We start from the raw sequence: 25,890 nt of genomic DNA, 5'->3' as shown, positions 1-25,890 counted from the left end.
TCCTTGGGATCCTGGCATTCTCCCACATTTTTTTTTTTTCCTTTTGGACTCTTCCTGGTCCTGGAGCCTCTCGGCTCACTTCCTTAGTTTTCTATCTACCATTTCATGCTATGGCCTCTCCTTGTCCTGTTGGGTCACATGGTTCTCCTGCACCTGTGCACCCAACTTTTTGTATGAGATTTCCTTCCCACCCTCGGGGATTGCTTTGGGACGTCCCATGGTGCTGTGTCCCCCAATGAAATTAACGAGAAAATTGGATTTTTGTACTTACCGTAAAATCTTTCTCGTTCAATTCATTGGGGGTCACAGATCCCACGCTTTGTTTTCTTTTCTCTTTGTCACCAGGCTGCTGTTCTTTCCTTCCCCGGTCAGGACATGTTGGTTCTTTGCTTTTGTTTCTCTCTCCTACTGCTATTGGTACAAGCCGAATAGCCTAGTGTCTGTGGAGAGAGTATAGCCCACCTGGGCGGAGCCAACCTTTTTCATATCTAGTGCCCCCTCCTAGTGGTAGCTGGGCGTATACCCATGGTGCTGTGTCCCCCAATGAATTGAACGAGAGAGGGATTTTACGGTAAGTACAAAAATCCAATTATTTCCTTAGTCTGAGGGTTGACATTTAAAATGTAAAATTGTCCATGTTTTAGCAAGCCAGAAATTTAAAGCCGTAACCTAACTTTGGTAATTATTCTTATTTAGGGACATTGTCGTTTTTGTTGTGGTGAACACACATTCGATAATAAAGTAACACATTTACTATCCGATGTTTGCCACGGAGAAACAAAGATGATGTCTCTCTCTAAATGACGGTGGTTATTACTGCTCTAACTTCTCACTTATAGGGAAACTATATTGATGACCGAACCTTAATATCAGATCTGCAGAGGTCCAACACCCGGGACCCCTGCCGAACAGCTGTTGAGTGCCACAGCTTCTTCCTATGCCAGCGATGTCACTGTACATCAGTCACTTAGCCTAGTTGCAGCTCAAATCAATCAATAAGGCTGACCTGCAATACCAGGCACTGCCGCTAGAAAGTGTACGGTACTATTTTTGGTATTCTCCATGAGTGCAGCGGCTCCCTGAAACAGCTGATTATCAAGAATGCCAGGACTCAGACCCTTCACAATGTGATAATGATGACTAGGGATGAGCTAATCTACTTCGGATGCTTCACTCCTAAAACTTTGTTGTAACACTGTATGGAGCAGGAGCTCCGTACAATATTAGAATGTATTGGCTCTGATGACAAAGTTATTACTTTGCGAAGTAATAACTTTGTGAATTAATTATTACTGTAAAAAACCTTGATACTGAACTGGTTCGGTTCCAAGGTACCACTTGTAGAATTTCAATGACAATAGGGCAGCGCTATTGTTCTGATAGGCCTAGATAAAGATTCTCACAGAAGAGCATTGTACTTTCCTCTACAGTCCGGGTGAATGCTGTGACAAAGTCAAGCGAGGCTGTCTGCTATGCCAGACAAAGAAGGAAGTTAAAAGGGTTTTACTGATGACCTATCCTCAGAATAGGTCATCAGTATCTTATTGGTTGGGGTCTAATACCCCGAACCCCGCCGATCAACTGTCTGAGAAGGAACTTTCGCTGCTGTGAGTGCTGCAGCCTTCTCGCAGCTTACCAAGCACAGTGTTGTACATTTGTATAGCGGCCGAGCCACTCCCAGGCCACGTGACGGATGAACATGTCGTCACTCGGCCTTTGAACAGCTGCGAGAAGACACTACTGCCAGTGCCTCTGCCTTCTTAATCGCCGATCATATGCTGATGACCTTTCCTTTAAAGAGCAAGGGCAGGAAGTAGAATACATGGAGACTCTTAAAAATTTATATCCAGAAAACCATCCACCTGTTTTATTTATTTTGTTGTTAAAAAAAATTATATGGTACATAGGCTGTAAGTATGTGAGAAAATTTGTTAGTGTCTATTATATCTAATATAAGGCATTGTTTTCTTGGAAATACAAAAATTGGCCATCGACAGGGACAAGCCTCCCTAGCATCGCAGGTGACGCTAGGGAGGGTCGTTGCTGTATGTTTTGTTCCACGTGCCGGCGAGATGCAGCAGCGGCTGGATAGGTCATTAGTATCTGATAGGTGGGGGTCCGACACCCAGGACTCCCTTGATCAGCTGTTTGAGAAGGCACCTGCACTATGAGCACCGCTGCCTTCCCTCTGCTCTTCCTAGGCCAGTGACACCACATTCATTGATCACGGGGCCTAGGAGCAGCTCAGCCCCATTCAAGTGAATTGGGCTGAGCTGCAATACCAAGCACATCTGCTATACCGGTTATGGCGCTGTGCTTGGTGACCTGTGAGAAGGCAGCTGCCCTCACAGGAGCACCGCTGCCTTCTCAAACAGCTGATCGGCGGGGGTCTTGGGTGTTGGACCCTCACAGATCAGATACTGATGACCTATCCAGAGCATAGGTAATCTGTTAATAAAAATCCTGGAAAACCCTTTTAACTCTTTCTGGGGGTGGTAATGGGTTAACAGCAATACTGCCACTGAGGTTTTACATTAACTTCAGCCAATTTAACTATCACATGCCAATTTTTTTTTTTTAACAAACTATTAAAAAGCATAATTTACCCCAGAATTACACCAATGAAAACTAAAAGTCGCCCCGCAAAAATCAATCTCCCACGCAGCTCTGTAGAAAGAAAGAAAAATAAAAAAATAGTTATGGGTCTTGGGAAGCGGCGATGAAAAAAGATTTTCCTTTAAAAAAAAGGTGTTTTAACCCCTTAAGGACTCTGACAGGCCCAATAAGCATATTTGCATTAAAATCGTATAAGTATATCCCCTGTCCACCTTATAAATACAGTAAACTGATGTTTTATAACCTGATAGAATCGTCTTCTTTCTGCCCAAGGAGCGGCGTTTCATCTTCACTTGCGCCCAGCCAGCCGTCCCCAACCGCCGTTTTAAAGCGCCACCCAGCTCATCAATATTCACTTCGCTGGGCGGCTTCTGCTGTCCCCGATGTCTTTGAGAGCAGCTCTCTGAAGCGCTGCTCAGAAGAGTGCCCAGCGCAGAACGCAGAGGCTGAAGAAGCCTCTAAGAAGCAGAGGGGACGCAGGCACGATGTGATCCCGGCCAGTGAGGGTGCCGGGCGCATGCGCTGAAGATGAAATGGAGTCCGATGCCCATAGCTTTGTATGCACTAGACCCATGTGCAGCACGAGGCCCCAAAATGTCCTCATCTCGGCTGCAGTGACCGGCGTCCAGCCACCGGGTCTAGCCAAAAAGGAGCCCGGGTGCTGAGCAACGAACTGTTGGGCGTACAGGTTTGTCTGCTCCACCATCAGATTCACAAATGCGTCACTTGAAAAAAAAAAACTAAAGTCCATTTCATTGAAGCCCACTGTGGGAATCTGGATTCCCGGATTGCCAACAAAATCCGGAATCTCTGGCTCAAAATCCACTGGGGGACACCAGCTAAGTTCACCGGTAGGGGGCTCCGGTGGGCTTCTTTGGTGGGCCGGGAAACCAGTACGAGCCCCAGGGAAGCTCGTACTGGTGTGGGCCACAGGGTCCCTGGCATGTGGGGCCCCTGGTTCCACCTGGCGGCATCTCCGCCATCAGATGATGATGAGGATGCGGATGACAAGAGGAATGTGGGGTCATCCTCATCCTCACTGGGGCTCTCTGAGTCTGAGGCAAGCTGGGCGTATGCCTCCTCCACCGAGAACATCTGGTGGGCCATGGGTATGTGCGTGCGTGTAAAACTTTTATTGTATGTGCGTGTGTGTGGGGGCACGGGTGTTCATGTACTAAAAAGTAAAAAAAAAAAGTGTCAGAAAAAAAAAGCGGTACAATGCTGATCAGCGGTGGGGCGGGCGATGCGATAACAGTGGCAGCACCCCTGGGTGAGTCTAGGGTCTCACAGCTAAGTGCTGTGGACCCCAACCACCAGAGACCACCAAAAACAATAAATCAGTTTACATATTTTTTTCCCCCCTAATTAACTCTCCCTTCTATCCCTGCCTAATGGTGCCTCTCCCTCACTGACCCTAACCTACCTGGAGGGTGATGGGTGCCAACGGGGGGATCGCAGGTGCTGGTGCAGCAGCAGGAAGAGGAGGGGAGAGAGGAGCGCCGGGAGTTTGAATCTCCAGCACCACAGCCAGCAACGCCGCCCCCAAATGTTCGGACTGTGATTGGTGGTGTGTAATCTAGGGATCGACCGATTATCAGTTTGACCGATATTATCGGCCGATATTCAGGATTTTGAACGTTATCGGCATCTATTTTGCCGATATACCGATAACGTATGGGGAACACAGAACGCGCTGCTCTCAGCGCTCTCTGTTTTCCCTCCGCAGCACAGGGGAGAAGGAAGCAGTGTCTCCCTCCCCCTGTCCTGCCGCTGCCGCCAATGAGAGGAGAGAAGATAAGATCAGGGGAGGGGCTGTGGCCACCGCTCCACCAATGAAGATAAGCCTTTCATTCATTCATTCATTCATATACAGGAGCTGGGAGCTGGCTGCAGAATCACATAGCCGGCTCCCGACCTCTATGAGCAATAGCTGCGGTCCGCGGTAGTTAACCCCTTAGGTGCCGCTAATCGCAGCTACCGCTTATAGAGGTCGGGAGCCGGCTTTGTGATTCTGCAGCCAGCTCCCGCCTCCTGTATATGAATGATTGAGAGACTTATCTTCATTGGTGGCGCAGTGCGCCCCAAGCCCCCCAGTATTAATCATTGGTGGCGCAGTGCGCCCCCCACCCCCATCCCAATAGTAAAAACATTGGTGGCGCAGTGCGCCCCCCAGTATTAATCATTGGTGGCGCAGTGCGCCCGCCACCCCAGTATTAATCATTGGTGGCAGTGGCCACAGGGTCCCCTCCCCTCCTCCTCCGATCGGAGCCCCAGCTGTGTAATCCTGGGGCTCCGATCGGTTACCATGGCAGCCAGGACGCTATTGAAGCCCTGGCTGCCATGGTAAGCTCCATGCTGCTGTGTGCACAGAGCAGCAGGGACAGTGTGAGCTCCTATTCACCCTGAGCTCCTATTCACCCTGAGCTCACTAGAACCCTTGTCCCATTCATCTATCAGGGTGAATGGGACAAGGGTTCTAGTCCCTAAGGGGGCTAAAAGTTAGTAAAAAAAAAAAAAACAACAAAAAAAAAAAACAACAAAAAAAAAAAACTAAGTATAAATGAAAAATTTACAAAAAAAATAAAAAATACACATTAACAATAAACATATTAATTTTCAGCAGATTTGTGTAGGATTTTTTTTTTCTCTCAAAAATGAAAATTCCCAGAATATCGGTATAAATTATCGGCTATCTGCCTGAAAGTTCACAAATTATCGGTATCGGCCCTAAAAAATCAATATCGGTCGATCCCTAGTGTAATCACACCACCGATCACCGTTTTTTTCCAGTTTATCAGGTCACCGGAGACCTGAATGGACTGGAAACGCAGCAAACCGCAGGTCTGGATTGACCTGCGGTTTGCTGCGATCGCCGATACAACCCCCCGTACTGGTACGTCATGGGTCCCTAAGGGGTTAAAGTAGTAAAACATAAACTATATGTATTTGGTATTGCTGTAATCGTACTGATCCAGAGAATAAAGATATTATGTTTATACTGAAAAATTAACGCCTTAAAATTTATAATGTAAACTAGTATTGCTTTCCCCCATTTCCCTCCCAGAAAGAGTTAATAAAAGTTAATCAGACAGTCGTGTACACCAAAATGATGCCGTTAAAATGTACAACTTGCCCCATAAAAAAAACAAGCCCTTTATACAGCTACATGGACTGAAAAAATTATTATTTTATAAGCTCTTGGATGTTTATGATGAAAAGAAGAAAAACGCTTGGTCAGTAAGGCCAAAACAGGCTGGTCACCAACTGGGTTAAGACTATGAAGGTGATTTTAAAACTGCAAGCAGAGCCTTAAAACGGTTGTGTAATCTGAGCATCGGTCCCGGCGATATGCCTCCATCGTCTATCACCTAAACGGAGCTCCAAAAGTGGTGGAGGGCGCACACGTAGCCGCCCTCCACTCATTTCTATGTGGCTGCCTAAAATAGCGGAGCGCTGGCTCGGCTATTTTTGTCGGCACAGCAGCAAGGCTTTGTGGTGACTGGACCCAACACCACTTTGCCGGCCTCATGTTAGGCTTCGGTTTAGAGATCAGTGCGGGGTCCCACCTCTGGGGCCCAACACCTATTAGACAATGGGGGCATATCGTAGCGATATCCCCCCCATTGTCTGAGATGAGAATACCCCTTTAATTACTATGTGGAATTTATATTTATGGCTAATATTATTGCTACTCAAGAAAACCTAATATAGATGTAATACTGTTCTTGTCATCCATGGAATCCTGCCAGTCATAAACTACAGCCACTCGTGCCCTACTCTCTTTTTAGAATTTGGAAACAAGCACAACTTGATGCAGTCAATATTTTGCATTTGCGTTTTTTTTTTTTGTTGTTCCCCTGGCAAGGAAAAATAAAAAATGTCTTCATATGAAGCATATGGGCATCAGTTAAAAATGTTGATGACACAACAAGAAGAAAATTCTAGCTGTCTCGGAAACTGTCTTAAGCTTGTAGTGAGAAATTATTTTCATGTGTAAACATGTAAAAAAAAATAATTGCAACCTAAAAGTATATTCAGAAATGGCAGTTTTGTTGCTGAACTCTTTACAGCCATGCTACTTAAAATTAGTTCTGTTTATCTGAATGGAGCTGTTTTGGGCAGCAGACATGGATTTCTACAGGCCTCATTCAGATGAATAGTACTGATTTTCAGCAACGGAAAGCTCTGCCACGAATCTGCTGTGCGGGAATAAAAATGTTTTTTCTTTGGTGTATGTGTGGTTTAGTTTTGGTGATTGGTATCTTGTATGTATTTTATTGGACAAGAAACTATCCTTATCATTACAGAGCATAGGAACATGCCACTTGCAGATGCCATAGTACTTGTGGCAAGAAGTTTTGAACGGTACAAGTTGGAGAAACGCGACAAGGAACGTGACGATATTGCAAAACAAGCTGCCAAGCTGTCCACCGACGCCATTTTAAGAGAGCGTGCTTTAGCCTTGGATGAAGGATCAAGGCCTCCTCCACCCCCTGGAATAATGACCCTGCTTAATTTGCTTGTAGATAATAGATATGTCACTCCTGATGAAATAGATAAGGTTATACTGTATTTACGCGATCGTAAAGAAAGAATGCTGTCTCTATCTGCCGACCCGCTAACATGTAAGTAGTAATGGCCCTCATGAAATAGCAACTTTCAAGTGTTTTCATTTCTAATTTTACTATCTTTGTGTTAATTTATAAGATTTAACATGCTTGTCTCTTTTGTTTTCATAGCACAACTCTCAAGACCGTTGGGAGTAAGTTCTGGAACGTCTCTTGAGGGTTCATCAAACCTTGCCAGCAGTCAAACAATGCCCGTGACACCGCAGCTGAATTCGGGTGCTCAGGCAACTCAACCTCAAAGCAACTCTCAACAAGAGCTGCAGGCAAAAATTCTCAGTCTGTTCAATAGTGGAGTTTCCTCTTCGTCTGTCAGTGCTAAACAAACGGGTCTAGGAGCAACATCTGTCCCAGGCCAGAGCTATGGAAATGTGCCCCCTCCACAACGGGCAGTCCAAACGGACATTCCACCACTTGCTCCTACTGCACAGAGATCTCAGCCCATGGGGAACCAACATCCTAATGCTCTCACACCGGTTGAATCTGTAAAGAATACAGCTTCCAGGCCAGGTCCATCTTCTCAATTACAGTATATGTATGGGCAGCTTCGTCCTCAGGCACCCAGTAATATGCCAAACCAGCGACCAGGGGCATCTGCAGGCATAAACTTTGACAACCCTAGTGTGCAGAAAGCTCTGGATACCTTGATTCAGAGCGGGCCTGCACTTACTCACTTGGTGAGTCAAACTGCAAATCAAGCGATTCGCAGTGGGCCTCCACCACAGCCTTCCATGGGCGCTTATTCCCGCCACTACTAGCTGATGCTGTAGGTCTTACAGATCTTGTGTTGACGACTCCTAGCGGTAACTTACTAGTGCATTTATTGAAAAAAATTAAAATGGTCACATATTTTTCTTTTCCCTATTTTTGTTGGGTTTTACAGTTTTTCGTTTTCAGAAGTATTCTGAGAATTTCTGTTTCTCCACATCTTGTTAGTCACCAATAATTTTGCATTGGTGAAATAGTTTTGTGACTGCTCCCTGCATTGCCATGTATGTTATTACATGAAATTGTATCCTGTTGTAAACAATGTTTTAAGTAAAAGTTCTTAAAAAAAAAAAAACTTAATTGTCTCCTTAATTGAAATGTGTTTTTTTTGTTTTTTTACAAAAATTGCTTCATAAAAACTAGCATGAATTGGTTAACTTTTTTTTTTTTTATAGCAGTTTTAACACCAGATCCAAAGGGTGTAATAAAATTAGGTTTATTGCATTTTGTGCTGACAGTCTCGAAACAAAATAAATCGGCACATTAAAGCTGTATGAGTAAGTAAGATAGCATTCAACCACAAAGAGAACCACACTTTAAAGAACTACACAAAACATGAAACTGTTCCTGTAAGATACATAAACGAAAGCAGCCAGTCTATAGCAGTGATTCATTTGGTTTGTAACAGTAATATCTGTACACCGACTTCAATCTATATCCATAGTTATAAACGAACAAAAATAATAATAATAATAATGAAGCATTTTATTACTTACTAGCAGTCTAGGGGGAAGAGCACACTTCATAGGTAACCGGGAGTCACACAAAACATAGAGTGCATTTGAGGGTTTTTTAAGATCACATTGGTGGTAGAACTTTCCAAAACACATTTAAATATGTAGAAGTATATATATTGCACAAGTAGCACAAAGTGAGTTTAGTTAACAGGAGTATTGAAGCTTTTGGAGTCTTTATTTTTTTTTATTTTATTTTTTTACCAAAGTAATGTTGTCAGCTATCTATTATTCTGACGCTTGTAGTGCAACTTTTTAATTGAAATCTCTAAGCTGCCACATTAACATTGAACTTTTATTTCCTCCCACCCCGAAATATTTGAACATGCCAGTTAGCAACATAGTTACTGGAAGATTTCAGAGAAGACGTACTGCTCAGCCCCGTATCATCCCCCTAAAGCAGAAGCAATGTGTACTCTTGCTCCAGTCTGTACCAGTGGCTGAAGAGTGCCGAAGTCTCCCGTGTTTTTTTTTTTTTGTGTTTTTTTTAAGATGTAAGAATTGTCACCAAAATAGTTTAAATTCTCAAAGGTCCCTGATATGTCTGCATAGAAGCAAGAATGTGCACGTCCCAACTCTGAGATATTCAAAGGAATACTAAGTATTATCAGATTTATAAGTAAATCCTGGCCTCTTTGTAAATTGCTCCTCTGTACAAAACCCTAACATGTCTGTCACATGCTGTTGTTGAACTAGCAGTCTAAAGCCTTAGCTATATTTTCTCATAGTGCAGATGACAACTGGCAATGTGGGAATTTTACGTCTGATGCAATTTAGTTCTTTTTTTCCCCTCCAAAATACAGTAAGTCAAGCAAACAAGAATTAAAGGGTGTTTTCTGTCTTTAGGTATTGATGACCTATCTTCAGGATAGGTCGTCATTATTAGATCCATGGGGGTTCGACAAATGACACCTCCGCTGATTAGCTGCATTCCAACAGGCATCGGAAAATGGGACAGAGCCGGAGGCAGAAAGCTTCATCCACTCTGTAGTGGCCATGCCGTTCACAGTAAGAGAGCCTGCATGGCCACTACACAGCGGATGGAGCGCTGAACGGTGGGGGTTCTGTGTGGTGGACCCCCACCATTCTAATATTGATGATTTATCAAGAGAATGGTTCATCAGAGATTATATAAGTTATGCAACTCTGTGATGTACTTTATTTAAATTCCTCATCATTTTTATGATCGGTTTGCAGACTTTTTTTAAAGGCAACCTGTTACCTCAAAAACACCTATAAAACGGCCAGCATTACCTCATAGTAGCCCCCAGTCTGTTAGTAATCCATTAGTCTGATGCTCCATAGGTTTAAAAAACGATGTTTTAAGCGCTATCTTGCAGTTCAGCTTGAAGTCGAGGGGGCGCGAGACTTGTGCGATCCCGGCTGCACTGCAGGCTGTCAATCTAACAAGAGGGGGGACGGTTTGGGGGGCGTGCTTACCTTGACTTAAAGCAAGGAAGCCGCTGCCCCCTTGACTTCAAGCTGAACTGCAAGATAGCGCTTAAAACATTGTTTTTTGAACCTATGGAGCATCAGACTAACGGATTATTAACAGACTGGGGGCTACTATGAGTTAATGCTGGCCGTTTTATAGGCATTTCTGAGGTGACAGGTTCCCTTTAACACCTGGATGCTGACGATTTTTAAAAAGCAAATGCTTCTCTCACATCTGAGGGTCTGTTGCAATAATATTAATTCTTTGCAATCCTTTTATGTAATAGGCATGGATACATCGTGGCAAACTCCACTATTTTTGTTCTAATTTCGCCTGATTACCTAGACTGGATACATTGTAGCTAATTCTCAGCCGGCAACGTTCATTTTGTACAGTGAGTTGACACAGTCTTTGGAGTCCTAACCAGAAGTGGATTCAAAAAGAGGTGTGTTAGTATCTGTCCTTTATACTTACTTTCCCTTTTGTGATCCACACCTGGTTTTGCCTTCAAAAGCTGCATAAAAAACTTGGCCTAATGGTTTTTAGCCTCTTGGTTTAAAAAAAAAAAGAAGAAAAAAGTGCACCTATTTAGCAGGCATCTTAAAAATGGTGAGGAATCGACACACAAAGTATATTACAAACTTGAACTTTCGTTATATAATGATTACACTTTATTTGCATTGAACCAAACGTTGACTATAGGAAAGGAAAAAGAAACTCTTCACATTTTATTCTTGAAATGTTATGAAAAAATGTATTTTCTGTTTGGTTTGAATTGCTAAGATCTATGTCCCGGAGCAACAGCTGGAGCACAAGAGAGCCAGTTTTTCACTCTTTGAGGCACTTCAAGGAACAAATAGCAAAACTCATGGGCCACTCATTTTATGTACAAATGTCAAAACAGCTAGTGGCTGCTGGCGCCGCCAAACATGCCTTGCACGGATAAGCATGGACCTTACAAAGTTACCGTGCCGTCATGGTGATATTCATATTTGCACAAATTAGCCACATTGTCACAGAATTTGCATGGCATTCACCATCGCAGTCATGCAAGGCTGCTGATCTACTCATTCTATACAAGGCAAGGTGGAATTACTAAAGACTGGATACATCAGCAAGACACAAACTACAAAAGTAGTTCAAGCCTATAATAGAAATGGAGGATGACCAGGGGGGTGCCGCACGTTCTACACAGAATAAAATGCATACTTTTTTTTTTTTGTCAAAATTTACCTATGTATAGTTTGAAGTTGGGTTTTCCTCCAATTACTAACTTCATACTGCTGTCCTTATTTGAGACCCTATTACTACTGTATTTGGCAGGTTTTCACTGACTTGAGGACAAATGGAACACATTTATTGCAAACACTACAATTTTATACATGAAAGCACCAGGTTAAGAAAAATAAAATAAAACGAACACCATAAGCAAATAAGTCATATATAGATTTTGCAATATCTTAATTTTTTTTTAACAAGGTACCTCGGTGATGAGGAGCTTGAGCTATTATAGAAAAATATTGACTGAATGTGCTACACATGAGAAAATTAATATAACTTTGCAGTACATGCTTACTCTACCTTTTAAATTAACTTTTACTTTAAACAGTAGAACTCTGCATTCGGAATAAATCTCTTTATATATTTATATAGTTAAAAAATATATATATGTACACTGGCATTTGCTGTTTAGCATCTACGCCACATACAGCTTAAAGTCACAGCACTATTGACATGGCACTGTAAAACGTTTAAATACCTAAAACGTGTTGGGATATTTTAATATTTTTTTTTAAATATATACAATGGGCCTGCTGAATTCACAGCGCTTACTATAAAGTGGGGCACATCGAAAGGAATAAACAGCTTCACACGTGCAAATTATTTTAAAGCCCAACGAAAGTTTCAACTTTGTTTCATTCCTATGCACTACTTTTCTGGAAGACCGGTTTTGAGAGTTTTTTTTTATTTTATTTTTTTTGTATTCTGATTAAAAATTTGAGGTTTCAAAAGTGCATAAACATTACCGGCCTTGTATGATTTTAATAGTTTTTTTTTTGTTCAAACAATATGAAAATTATATCACTACTTGTGAGACCCACATTGTTTATGCAGTGGTGGTGGACAAAAAAAGCAAGCACAAAAAATAAATAAAAAAATTCACAGCTCATGTTTGGGATAGGGTGAAATGAACTTTACATAAGCAGTCTACCCTAGGCCATGCAATTTGAGACTGTAGAAGCAAGTCACAGTCTCCAAAAGGTCCCCTGATAACCCTGCTACCAATCTGATTCTACACAAACTGTTGCCCGCCTTTGCTTTGCCTCAAATCTTTAATCCCTGTGCACCATTCTTCTGGCACAAAGCAGTAGTACAAAGCAAAGGGTAGTGGAAACGTAAAAGGCAGAAAGAATTGTTCTTTTTTTTTTTTTTGCATCAGATTATTATTGCAACATGCTCCTCGGCATCAGTCAATATATTAACAGCCCTTGCTTGATTTCCTGCACAGCTGTGTGGTCCTCTTAATGTCTTGTTTGGCCTCTTCTCTTCCTGATACGAGGCAAATGCAGTCTGAATAAGACAGTGTAAGTTGTCTGCAGTTACCCCAAATCCTGACAGATCAAATTGCTGAAGCCGAGGAGAAAATGGCGGCTGTCAAGAAAAGGGCATAGAGGGAGGAACATTTGGAACGGTAAAGCATGCTGGTGAATATTCCCTCTCTCCCTTAACTTGTCGTACCAATGCTTTATCTAATGACTGGTCTTTACCACCAATAGGTGTTGATGAGAATTATCTTCTGTTTTCTGCCAGTACAACCCATGTGTTCTCCAAGTCAGTGTTGGGGTAGGAATTATGTAACAGTGAATCACAGGATGCACAGAGGGGCCAGTATCTATAGCATCGTAAGCAGTGCGGCTCAGTTTAAGAAACGTACATAGACTTATGTAAAGATTTGTATATAAACTTCATCAGTGGCACACTGATGAAGATATGAGGAACAGTTGCACTTGTGCTGGAATGGAAGATCTGGTGCTGCAGTTCACATGTAAGGATATTAAAGGGAAATGGTGGAAGCAAGTGAAGTTTCTGAGCACTGACCATATGCCTCCCCCATCTCTCCTGTTCTCTTAATACTTTTGCAATGTGGAGAGAGGTTCGAAGACTCCTGCTAAGTGCAGCAAAAACTTCATCCAGGTTCTGGTATTCAAGAATAGATGGTAATGACCTCACGTCCTCCACCACGAACTAACATAACCCGGTCCAGATGTTCTGTGAGGACTTCTAAAAACTCCATATCTGATACCAGAAGTTAAGGGAAAAAAATAAGTAAGGTGAATAATAGCATAAGATTTCATATAAATTTGGTTTTCCAGCTGTAAGAATAAGAACACATTGGCCAAAATTTACTAATCCTAAAGATGGCATCAGCTTAGACAGTGTGTCTAGACCTGCACCAGATTTATGACGTGGCTCAGACTGGATGATAAATGTGGTACAGGGCTGGACACTTTTCTCTGACTCTATACCAACTTGACTTACTTTGAATCAGATATTTACACCAGAATTGTGGTGCAGCTTTGGTGCAAAATGATGCATCTTAGGTCCTGCCTCCTTGTTGAGAATGCCCAAAAAAAGTGTAGAAATCTTAGGTGCGCCAATTTTTAGACTTGGCACAGAAAAATTTGTAAATATGGGCCAATATTTTTTGCATCTGAGAATGATATAATTGTATACAATGAGATAAAGGTGGTTTACTGAGACTTAACCTAGATAGGTCATCCGTATCTGATCGGTGGGAGTCAGACACTTCGGACTGCTGTCGGTCAGCTGTTTGAAAAGGCAGCCGCTCTCGCAGTAGTGCTGCAGCCTTCTCTCAGCTTTTCGTAGACTGAGTGATGACACGTTAATCGGTCACATGGCCTGTCCGCAGGTGACCCTCATAGAAGTGTATGGGGCTGAGCTGCAATGCCAAGCACAGCTGCTGTACTATGTAAGGCGCAGTGCTTAGTGACCACGGACAAGGCTTTGACACTCACAGGAGTGCCGGTGCCTTCTTAAATAGCTGATCAGCTTGGGTGTTGGACTCCCACCGATCAGATACTGTTGACCTATCCAGAGGGATAGGTCATCAGTATTTAAATCTCAGGAAACCCTTTTAAATTACACTCTAAAAGTACAATCTGGGTAAAATACTTCAATATTAGTACTTATATAGCATGTGAAATTCTGTGTCAAACTACTGTAAACTTCTACGCTAGTCCATATCTTTCTATAACATGGAATCCAAAAATTTTATAATTATGTGGTCAGCACAGTTGCATATTTTAAGTTGATTATAAATAGCCTGGACATTTATACCATGTTTTACGCCCTATAAGACGCACTTGCACATAAGATGTGCCTAGGTTTTAGAGGTAAATAAGCTCAGCTCAGAACCCCAATGTTAGACTTCCACGCACACCTCAGATCAGACCCCTAATGTTAATTAGAACTCAACTCGGATCCCCCAATCAAACAAAAAAATAATAATCTGTCTACTTCTACTCCAGACGCCACCACCACTCCAGAGATCTGGCACTCTTCCTGCCAAGCTGTGCTGTGACCTGACATCACACAGCACGTCTACATCCTCATCCTGTTCGCAGGTCAGAGCACAGCATGTGGTGCCGGCAGAAAAAGACTAGGGAGCACTGAATACTATTAGCAGAAGGACCACTGTATTCACTGCTCCCTGACCCTGCTGTACTAATGAGCACTTTCATAATGGAAGCACTCATTAGTATTCCCCCTATAAGATGCACTGCTGTTTTTTATCCCACTTTTGGGGAAAAGAGTACATCTCGTAGGGTGAAAAATACCGCATTTACTAGACTTGGGGTTTAATTATGTCCAGCAGACTTTTTGTAGGAAAATATTACTGCTATTAATTTGCTAAGATAAGTTATCATAGTTTTTGTTTCACAGAAAAGGATACAGTTTTCATCCCCTTTTCTATTACGAGGTGGACCAGGCATATTGAGTAGAACAAGTTTTGCATCATGAGATTTCTTGACTATAACCTCATTAAGTTTCACAGCTGTGTGCATCCTGCGAACATTGGTCTGGTTCCTAGATGAAAAGAAATTAGGTAAGAAACTTTGTACACACGTACAAATCTACTGGAAAATCAGCTCTGCCAACAACATTCAACAAGTGGGTATACCAAACAAAAGACTTACAAGTTCTCCCATTCTCTGATTGCAAGAAAAATAGAAATAAACCAGGATTAGTGTTAAATGAAAATAAAATATTCATTTTATGTGTGTGTGTGTGTGTGTGTATATATATATATATATATATATATATTTTTTTTTTTTTTTCATATTTAACTTACTATTGCAGCTATCTCCTTCCGTCCAATTGTGTTGAATGGAACTGCAGCGTGCATGCATGTCTGCCATTCCATTCAAACGGGGTAACGCCTGCTCTTGTTATACTGATGGACAGGGGTCTCTCAGCCGTTGAGCCCCTGCGGTTTCAGACACTTATTCCCTGTTGTATTGGGGCAACTTCTTTAAAATAATGATATTAAATGCAGGAAGACGATTATGGAATCCACATAATAAAAAATAAAAAAACATCCCTTCTCTCTCTGCAACGTTTATGATCAGAAAAAGTGAATGGAATCTGTTTGCAATTAATTTGATCCACTTTTATTCTTGAATCCAATATTCCTTATTCTAGGGTGCACAGAAGATTGGACAACTGTAAGTTAGGTGCTTGGCTGTCACACAGCCGGAAACCTACTAGCACAATTTACACAGCACTCAATTCTGCTGGCAGTCACTAACTTGGCCATACAGTTCAGTCAAATTGTCACATTACCAGAGCTGTTAAGGGCTCTTTCACTCTTGTGTTCCGGCATAGAGTTCCGTCGTCGGGGCTCTATGCCGGAAGAATCCTGATCAGGATTATCCCCATGCATTCTGAATGGAGATAAATCCGTTCAGGATGCATCAGGATGTCTTCAGTTCCGGAACGGAACGTTTTTTGGCCGGAGAAAATACCGCAGCATGCTGCGCTTTTTGCTCCGGTCAAAAATCCTGGACACTTGCCGCAAGGCTGGATCCGGAATTAATGCCCATTGAAAGGCATTAATCCGGATCCGGCCATAAGCTAAACGTCGTTTCAGCGCATTACCGGATCCGACGTTTAGCTTTTTCTGAATGGTTACCATGGCTGCCGGGACGCTAAAGTCCTGGTTGCCATGGTAAAGTGTAGTGGGGAGCGGGGGAGCAGTATACTTACCGTCCGTGCGGCTCCCGGGGCGCCTCAGAGTGACGTCAGGGTGCCCCACGCGCATGGATGACGTGTCGCATGGATCACGTCATCCATGCGCATGGGGCGCTCTGACGTCATCCTGGAGCGCCCCGGGAGCCGCACGAACTGTAAGTATACTGCTCCCCCGCTCCCCACTACTACTATGGCAGCCAGGACTTTAATAGCATAGTAACACTAAACGCATTTTGAAGACGGATCCGTCTTCAAATGCTTTTAGTTCACTTGTGGTGTTACGGATCCGGCGGGCACTTCCGGCAAATGGAGTGCACGACGGATCCGGACAACGCAAGTGTGAAAGAGCCCTAACCCTCTAATATGGGGTTGTATTGCAGTTCCAGTTAGAGGGCAAATAGTAGTGCTCTCCTATCTATAGCCCAAGAGCTATCCCAATTATATATGAAATACAAAGGGCAACAGTGGTGGACAAAAAAAAGTTTCGGATTTTTCACAGGAATAAAATAAGCATTTTTTACACTGGAAAAATTATATTTGGTAAGATATATAATATTTTTAGGCCAATGTTTAAAAAAAAAAAAGAAACAAAAATTGATTACTAGGTTTGTAAAAATTGCAAAAGGATTGCTAGCTTAAAGGGTTATTCGTATAAAGATAATGAAGGCCAAACTAGAGACCGAGAGATTAATTGCGAAAGAGAGTAAAACCAACCCTAAAATGTTCTTCAATTATATAAATGTTAAAAAGTATAAAGCTGAAGGTGTTGGCCCTTTAAAGAGTAATGAGGGGGGAGTCGCAGAGAGCGACGAGGAGAAAGCAAAGCTGCTAAATATTTTTTTCTCCAATGTATTCACTGAGGAAAATAAATTGTCAGATGACATGCAGAATGCAAAAATAAATTCCCCATTAAAAGTGTCCTGTCTGACCCAGGAAGAAGTACATCAGCGGCTTAAAAAGATTAAAATAGACAAATCGCCAGGACCGGATGGCATACACCCCCGTATCCTAAAGGAATTAAGTAATGTCATAGCCAGACCCTTATTTCTGATATTTGCAGACTCTATACTGACAGGGAATGTCCCACAGGATTGGCGCGTGGCATATGTGGTGCCAATATTCAAAAAGGGGCCAAAAACAGAGCCTGGAAACTATAGGCCGGTAAGTTTAACATCTGTTGTGGGTAAACTGTTTGAAGGTTTTCTGAGAGATGCTATCTTAGAGCATCTCAACGGAAATAAGCAAATAACGCCATATCAGCATGGCTTCGTGAGGGATCGGTCATGTCAAACTAATTTAATCAGTTTCTATGAGGAGGTAAGTTCTAGACTTGACAGCGGCGAATCAATGGATGTCGTATATCTGGACTTCTCCAAAGCATTTGACACTGTACCGCATAAAAGGTTAGTATATAAAATGAGAATGCTCGGACTGGGAGAAAACATCTGTATGTGGGTAAGTAACTGGCTGAGTGATAGAAAACAGAGGGTGGTTATTAACGGTACTCATTCAGATTGGGTCACTGTCACTAGTGGGGTACCTCAGGGGTCAGTATTGGGCCCTATTCTCTTCAATATATTTATTAATGATCTTGTAGAAGGCTTGCATAGTAAAGTATCAATTTTCGCAGATGACACTAAACTGTGTAAAGTAATTAACACTGAAGAGGACAGTATACTACTACAGAGGGATCTGGATAGATTGGAGGCTTGGGCAGATAAGTGGCAGATGAGGTTTAACACTGATAAATGTAAGGTTATGCACATGGGAAGGAAAAATGCAAGTCACCCGTACATACTAAATGGTAAAACACTCGGTAACACTGACATGGAAAAGGATCTAGGAATTTTAATAAACAGCAAACTAAACAGCAAAAACCAGTGTCAGGCAGCTGCTGCCAAGGCCAACAAGATAATGGGTTGCATCAAAAGGGGCATAGATTCCCGTGATATGAACATAGTCCTACCACTTTACAAATCGCTAGTCAGACCACACATGGAGTACTGTGTACAGTTCTGGGCTCCTGTAAACAAGGCAGACATAGCAGAGCTAGAGAGGGTTCAGAGGAGGGCAACTAAAGTAATAACTGGAATGGGGCGACTACAGTACCCTGAAAGATTATCAAAATTAGGGTTATTCACTTTAGAAAAAAGACGACTGAGGGGAGATCTAATTAATATGTATAAATATATCAGGGGTCAGTACAGAGATCTATCCCATCAGCTATTTATCCCCAGGACTGTGACTGTGACGAGGGGACATCCTCTGCGTCTGGAGGAAAGAAGGTTTGTACACAAACATAGAAGAGGATTCTTTACGGTAAGAGCAGTGAGACTATGGAACTCTCTGCCTGAGGAGGTGGTGATGGTGAGTACAATAAAGGAATTCAAGAGGGGCCTGGATGTGTTTCTAGAGCGTAATAATATTACAGGCTATAGCTACTAGAGAGGGGTCGTTGATCCAGGGAGTTATTCTGATTGGAGTCGGGAAGAAATTTTTTATTCCCCTAAAGTGGAGAAAATTGGCTTCTACCTCACAGGGTTTTTTGCCTTCCTCTGGATCAACTTGCAGGATAACAGGCCGAACTGGATGGACAGATGTCTTTTTTCGGCCTTATGTACTATGTTACTATGTTACTATGTTACCTATCCTCAGGCCTCTGGTGAGTGCTGCAGGCTCCCGTCAGCGTTACAAGCACAGCACCATATATCGTGCAGCGGCTGTGCTTGGTATTGCCGCTCAGCCACATTCTCTTCAATGTGCGGTGACGTCACATGGCCTAGGAAGAGGCCGCAATGCTCACGGAGCACCAGCCTCCTCTAACAGTTGATCGTGGGAGGGGTGGGGCCTTTACTCATCTGATATTGATGATCTATCCACAGGATAGGTCATCAATACGAATTCCCAGATAACCCCTTTAAGGCTGTTTGGGCCACACATGCATGACATATCTGTGCACTATGGATGAAAATAGTTTTGATGTTTAAAGGGTTAAAAACTTTGAATATATTCAAACATAAAAAGCTACATACTGTTCCAGTGCATCTTAAATAAAAAAGGAAGCAACTTTGAAAATTACTGTGATCAAAAAACTTTGTGTCCACAGCTACATGGTTACAAACTAGACGTCTGTGTGCAATCTCATCCTGCAGTCCTGAAGAGAGGAACAAATGACTGCAGGATGCGTGTAATCTGTAACCAACATTGAGGTCTCCATAGCAGCTATAGTTGCCTAGAAGCTGCACAAATCTAAGTATCCCCACTGAAGGGCTTCACATATGTGTATATATGATATATCATACTTACGGTTTCATGTTAAAAAAGTCTCTTATTCCTTCTGGAGTGCTAGGACTTTTGCTTTTATTTTTGTCTGTTGTAAACTTTTCCTTTGTCCATGTAAGGTGCACCTTTTCTTGAGAAGTATCTGGCTCTTCTGGCGGAGATTGCGGTGTACTTGTTGCATTTTCCTCATGTATTAATTTTTCCTGAACGTAAAGGACATCCATATTTAAGGAATGGGAGGAAAGGGAGAGGCTTTCGAGGGCAAAGGCAACAAATTGGATTCAAATTTTACCTCTTCCTCTGGTTGTTCTTCACAATCTCCCACTTGCTCTTCTGGAACACTCAATTGCAGTCGAGAATTTGTGGGGTTCTTTCGCCTTATTGAACCACGTGATTCGTCGGTGATGCTCTGAATCTGTATGAGAAGGATAATAAATAAGTGCGGACCACATCTGACGTGTGCTTTTATTTTTTTTTTCCTTTTAAAGAGGGCATGTTGCCATTTCTGACATGACTGATTTAGTAAACGCATGGGACTTGAGCAGAGCAGAATTACGTCACAACCAGATGGCCGCAGAGAAAGATACGTGAAGCACATAGACAATAAATGGAGAATAATAAACTCACAGATAGTTGATAGCAAACTGGATGAGGATGGCGACGGATGAAGAGATGGATTCCAGGAATGGCACAGACGGCAGACTGCAGTGTTGCACAGGTGGAGAGCGATGAATGTGGATTTGCAGAATAAACCTAGCAGAAAACTGACCCTGACCTGCTAAGTCCAAATAGCAAAAAAATCACAAAACCTAAACAGCAAACGGAAAGCTGAACCCACAGCAAACACAACTACAGTACAGACGGCGGTAAGAAAATGGAACCACAAATTCCAGAATATACTCAAAGCAAGACTCTGGGAACAACTGCCCTTAGCATTTACTATACCCAGCAAAGAGTCACAAATACTAAAAGTATTTTAAGGTATAACAATCCAAAACACCAGATGAACCAAGATGATAGCTAGATTCTGTAGCAACTGCCTAAAACAGTGAGCAACAGTCAAGAGCTCCCTGTTGCTCGTAACAGTCATTTCTTTTGAATCCACTCCTAGCTTTAGCTTAAAAAAAAAAAGAAAAATGCTGTGTGGAACCACTCTAAAGCTTCTAGATCTTGATTGTAATTATTACTGTGCTTAAAGGGGTTTTCTATGATTTTCATATTGATGGCCTATCCCATCAATCAGCTGTTTGAGGAGCTTCCTCACATCCCAGAAAACCCCTTTAATTCAAAATGATATGCAATTTTGCTTTTCTCTTTGAAGAATATTGTATATTCACCTCCCTCTCCCGTTCTGTTTTTGTCAAATGCATTTGCTTCAGGATTTGAGATCGTTGTTCCATCACTAGAGTCTTCTCATATGTGTATGCTGAAATATCGCTGTCATGCTAGAATGCAATGGAATAAAAAAACATACCAATACTGTAAGTAATATAATTTGAGCTTGGTTTGTTAAAATTTGTTTTAATTCCTTAATGTTCCTTTCGAAATATCTAGGATTCAACAGTCCATTCAGCTATTTAGGCTAGGTTCACACCTGAGCGTTTTACAGCGAGTACGAACGCGCTGTAAAATGCCCTAAGAAGTACAGGAGCTTCTTTGGGGCGTATTGTCGCGCGTAAAACCTCTGTTTTTCATTGTACGCCTCTGTGGTCAATAGCAAGAATGCGCGTACGTTGCGCGTTTCCAAAATACAAAAACGCCCAAAAATACGCCTCAAAAACGCCCAATAAAAATGCCTGTAAACAGCGCTTATCGAATACGCTCAGGTGTGAACCCAGCCTAAAACTTGGAAAAACCTCTGTTTTTCATTGTACGCCTCTGTGGTCAATAGCAAGAATGCGCGTACGTTGCGCGTTTCCAAAATACAAAAACGCCCAAAAATACGCCTCAAAAACGCCCAATAAAAATGCCTGTAAACAGCGCTTATCGAATACGCTCAGGTGTGAACCCAGCCTAAAACTTGGAAAAACAGAATGATATATAATGAAATCTGTCAGTCTCTATTTTGGTTATATAGTCGGTAAGGTAAAACCCTAAAATAAAGCTCCTTTTTTAAGTTAACAGTCTTGTTATGTACAGTGTCCTGACTTAAAATGACTATACACATTAGATTAGAAATGTCCAAATGGATTGGGTACATTAGATACCCCTATCAAAATAAATATGTATGTTTATAGAGAAGTTGATATAGCTTATCAGGAGAAATTTTCTTAATGTGTATAGCCAGCATTAGTGAGTAGATCACAACAGATGTATTTTTCTCTGTTCAGTGTCAGGATCCAGTCCATGAGCCCCGGACATTAGCAGAAGGAAAAAACCTGCATTGACAAGTGGTGCGGTTTCTTTCCTACAGCTTTAGGCTATGTAGTGCTAGTTGAGTATCAGACTGATTACTGCATGTTGTAAAATATATATTATTAATATTGTGACTAGTTGAAAATTTGTCATAGAGACAGACCTAGAAATCTGTTATGCCTAATTTTGCAGTTATATTTACGGTATCTAGCATATAACATTTATCAGTCGGCACTATGGATGTAGCATGGTGGTGCACGTGTCCTAGGGTTGGCGTCATGTATAAATAGTAATAGCAAAGGACCGGCACTCACTCCTGGTTTCTTATGAAATGTTCGTTTATTGCCACATATTTGTGGCGTGTTTCGGCACACTCTGTGGCTTCCTCAGACAGTTCTGCTATGACTGATATTTTTCTAGCATGTCATAAATCTTACCAGCTCTATGACCTCAATTTCTGCATTAATTCTTAGGTGGTATAAGAAGGTGCTTAGATCCTTTTTCATCTGGATACTGTTGTCATCCATTTGAGCCACTGTGAAAATCCGCATTGTACATCTTTTCCAAACCTTAGTAGACAGGATGCATTGCAATTATTTATTTGAAATTTATTTAAAAGCCTTTTCAATATAACTGTAGGTTGTTATGTGTATATTTGATGCTGTGTAAGTTTTTATGTTACTGGTTATAATCGACTAGTTCTATATCATCTGATCTGAATATCAGTTTGAGTGCAGAGAATTGTTTTTTTGTTTTATCTAGGTACTGTTGAATGTATGTTAAAATTATATTGAAGGTATTTCTGTTGAGAATCAATTATTTTTTATTTATTTTTTTTGACATACGTGCAAAGAACTTCTTTTTCTTGAGCCTTACAGGGGAACAAATCTGTTCAAATACTGTTTTTTATTATATAATTATTGTAATTTGTATAGTTGAAATCTTTATCCTGTTTAATAAAGCAAGTCAATTGCTTATCTGTCATTTCTGGCACTAATCTAAGTTTAAAAAAATGGCCAAAACAAAACTGCTTTCTAAAGAAATGTGTTTATTGATGAGGTTTGTTAATCTTGTGAAATGATTGTTCCATGCATTAAGTTGCCAAGAAACGGAAGCATTCATACAAGAGTATCCACTACTGTCTTCTGAGAAGAGAGCAAATTGGATCTAATCGGGACAGAAGATGAACGGCTAGGACTGAAAACACTACAGTATATACAGCTTTGTTGGTGTGTTTTTTTAAGACCTTAGAGAAATGAAAGCTATGCAGTTTTCCACTCTCCTGAACCTGTATGTATAGAACAATTGCATTAAGTTAGGGCAGAAAGTCAAAAGTAAGAGGGATGTCTTGTCTTATACTATATAAAACAAAAAAACTATTATATGGCTTCATTAGAAAATAAAAACATTTGATATTAAGATAATTAGCCTTCATTTAGAAATCTTGCGCTAACCATTATTATCTAGGTGGCTTCTTGAACGTTCAGATATGCTTGTACTGTACTGTTATTTACCTTGTGGTGACGCAGAAGGAATGGCAAAAGCATTAGCATACCACCATCGTGAACCACCCACCAGACATCAATATTTCCTTCAGAAAATCTTTCCTGATTTCCAGGGAACATTGCCACATTCTTTGTGACAATAAAAGCCAAATGAGCAGCAGTGGTTTCCCTAACAAGTTCTGCAATGATAAAAAATAAAATAAATAACAAATGGATAACAGGTTATGGCATATAAAGATGAATAAGGTTACTTTCACACTAGTGTTAAAGTTTTCCGGTATTGAGTTTCGTCATAGGGGCTCAATACCAGAAAAAATGCATCAGTTTTATCCCTATGCATTCTGAATGGAGAGCAATCCGTTCAGTATGCATCAGCATGTCTTCCGTTCAGTCCCTTTTACGGTATTTGGCCTGAGAAAATACCGCTGCATGCTGTGCTATTTTCTCCGGCCATTATTATGGAACACTTGCCGGATTCAGCATTAATTTCCTTTGAAATGAATTAATGCCGGCTCCACTACCAAGTGTCACCGGAGAGACGGATCCTGTATTGCAATGCATTTGTCAGACTGATCCGGATCTGGAAACAAATGATATCCGTTTGCATACGGATTTCCAAATTCGGCAGGCAGTTCCTGCTAGATTCTTCTAACGCTAGTGCGAAAGTACCCTTACAAAAACAGCTATGAAATATAGCAGGCACATTTAAAACAAGAGGCAGTACCAATGAAATTTCTCCATGTCTGGTGGTCCTCTTTCTGTCTCCAGTTACGTGGCCATCCAACAAGGACCGTGTTATGTTGGAGCCCTCCAAGGCCACTGGACTGTATCAGATGAGAAATTCCATCTCGAACATTGGAAGAAATAACTACCTGGCAGAAACCTTTTACCTTTTCAGCTTCCATAAGCCTACGGATAGACTGGAATAATATGACAAAGATACAGCGTATGAATCCTAAAACACGGCCAAGATTTAGTTAAGCATATATCTACTGTGTAAAAATAAGAATACATGCCATTTACCTCTTCAGCACGTTGAGATTGGGGATGATTTTCCAGATATGTCCCTTCCAACACAGAGCCAACAATGGTCAGTCCTTTACCTGCCTTTAACTGATTGGTTAGAGAAAGGAGCTGGGGATGAACAACATTTTGGTCTTGATCCACTCGTACTAGAACAAGCAACTGAGGCCTACAATTTAAAAAAAATTAATTCAGTTCTAGAAAAACACTGTTGGAAAAGATCTCTTCTTAAAAAAATGAATTTTATAACATACATACCTCCAATTTTTGGTATGTGGTGGGCCCTCCTCCAATCTTAAAAGAGCATATCGAGCAGCACTGAGTGACAGTCCACGAATTCCATCTCCCCACTCCTTTTCAGCCCTGTATATAGAGGTCCGGTATATTAAATGTTGGAATACCTCATAATTAGTTTTGCTAGAGACAAATTCTCTAAATTGCTGCAGCTAATATGCTGTGTAACAAACTCATATTATCAATTGTATCCTAGATATACATTTCACTGAAGAACGTAATAAGACAAACTGGTAAAAGAAACAAGTCTCGACAGCTAAACAGCTGTCATTATAATTATGTATGGTGTATAAAGTATTATCCTTGGACTTACTCATTTTTATTAAAGAAATGTAACATGCAGTTGTTTCTGCAGTATAGGCCATTTCTGCTGAAAACATTTTCAAGTCATCAGTGGAATAGAAAATTGGATGGTAGTAAATGGTGGTCCCTCCATATACAATATTAAGTCATTCCATGATGAGTAAGTTGAAACTATTGTAACTTGAGATCATAACTCCTGATGGTTCTGAAGCCCATAAAATGTCTTCCCAAATTGAAGAGTAAAGAAAACTAAGCAAAGAACTAATACAGACAAAGCATGCCCTTAAATATACTCAAAAAGAGCAGATGGAGGCTGTAATTCACTTTCCAGGACAGAGGTCATATACAGTACACAAAGTGTACCAGAAAAATAAAGATAAAGTGGCCCTCATCTGAATTCCCACTAAGACAACCACCTCTAATAGAAAAACAACGTTTCACAAGAATGGTATAAAAAGTCAACAATGTTTGTCACCAACAGATTATCTGACCAATTTCTATCCGATCAGACCAATAGTTGGTGTGTGTAACAAAAGATCTGTGTGTTAACAGCAATCTGACCAATGATTGGTCAGAAAATCTATCAGATATTCTGTTGGTGTAATACAGCCTTAACAGTGGGATCCATGTCTATATGGGAGTGCTGAATGCTACAGAAGGACACATTTTATGTAATA

General features: G+C 41.3%; 2 protein-coding genes across 3 annotated transcripts in view; one reads left to right on the top strand and one right to left on the bottom strand.

The window, feature by feature from the left end:
- NCOA5 (nuclear receptor coactivator 5) overlaps positions 1-8,058 on the top strand; it is a 41,972-nt gene extending 33,914 nt beyond the window's left edge. For both annotated transcript variants that reach the window (XM_040435085.1, XM_040435084.1), the window contains 2 exons: positions 6,924-7,241; positions 7,356-8,058. In XM_040435085.1, coding sequence (XP_040291019.1) covers positions 6,924-7,241; positions 7,356-7,999 — 962 coding nt within the window. In that variant the 3' untranslated portion in view covers positions 8,000-8,058. The remainder of the gene's footprint in view (positions 1-6,923; positions 7,242-7,355) is intronic.
- A 4,913-nt stretch (positions 8,059-12,971) lies between these two features.
- Positions 12,972-25,890, bottom strand: part of SLC12A5 (solute carrier family 12 member 5) — a 92,023-nt gene continuing 79,104 nt past the window's right edge. Inside the window, exons 16-26 of the mRNA XM_040435082.1 lie at positions 24,875-24,979; positions 24,617-24,785; positions 24,318-24,513; positions 23,603-23,772; positions 22,526-22,657; positions 21,071-21,178; positions 20,026-20,148; positions 19,758-19,936; positions 15,398-15,412; positions 15,154-15,287; positions 12,972-13,475 (exon numbers count right to left, since the gene is read on the bottom strand). Coding sequence (XP_040291016.1) covers positions 13,384-13,475; positions 15,154-15,287; positions 15,398-15,412; positions 19,758-19,936; positions 20,026-20,148; positions 21,071-21,178; positions 22,526-22,657; positions 23,603-23,772; positions 24,318-24,513; positions 24,617-24,785; positions 24,875-24,979 — 1,423 coding nt within the window. The 3' untranslated portion in view covers positions 12,972-13,383. The remainder of the gene's footprint in view (positions 13,476-15,153; positions 15,288-15,397; positions 15,413-19,757; positions 19,937-20,025; positions 20,149-21,070; positions 21,179-22,525; positions 22,658-23,602; positions 23,773-24,317; positions 24,514-24,616; positions 24,786-24,874; positions 24,980-25,890) is intronic.

Source organism: Bufo bufo, chromosome 6 (assembly GCF_905171765.1).
Source record: "Bufo bufo chromosome 6, aBufBuf1.1, whole genome shotgun sequence".
In the NCBI taxonomy this organism is placed as follows: Eukaryota; Metazoa; Chordata; class Amphibia; order Anura; family Bufonidae; genus Bufo; species Bufo bufo.
This window is presented reverse-complemented; position numbering and strand designations above follow the sequence as displayed.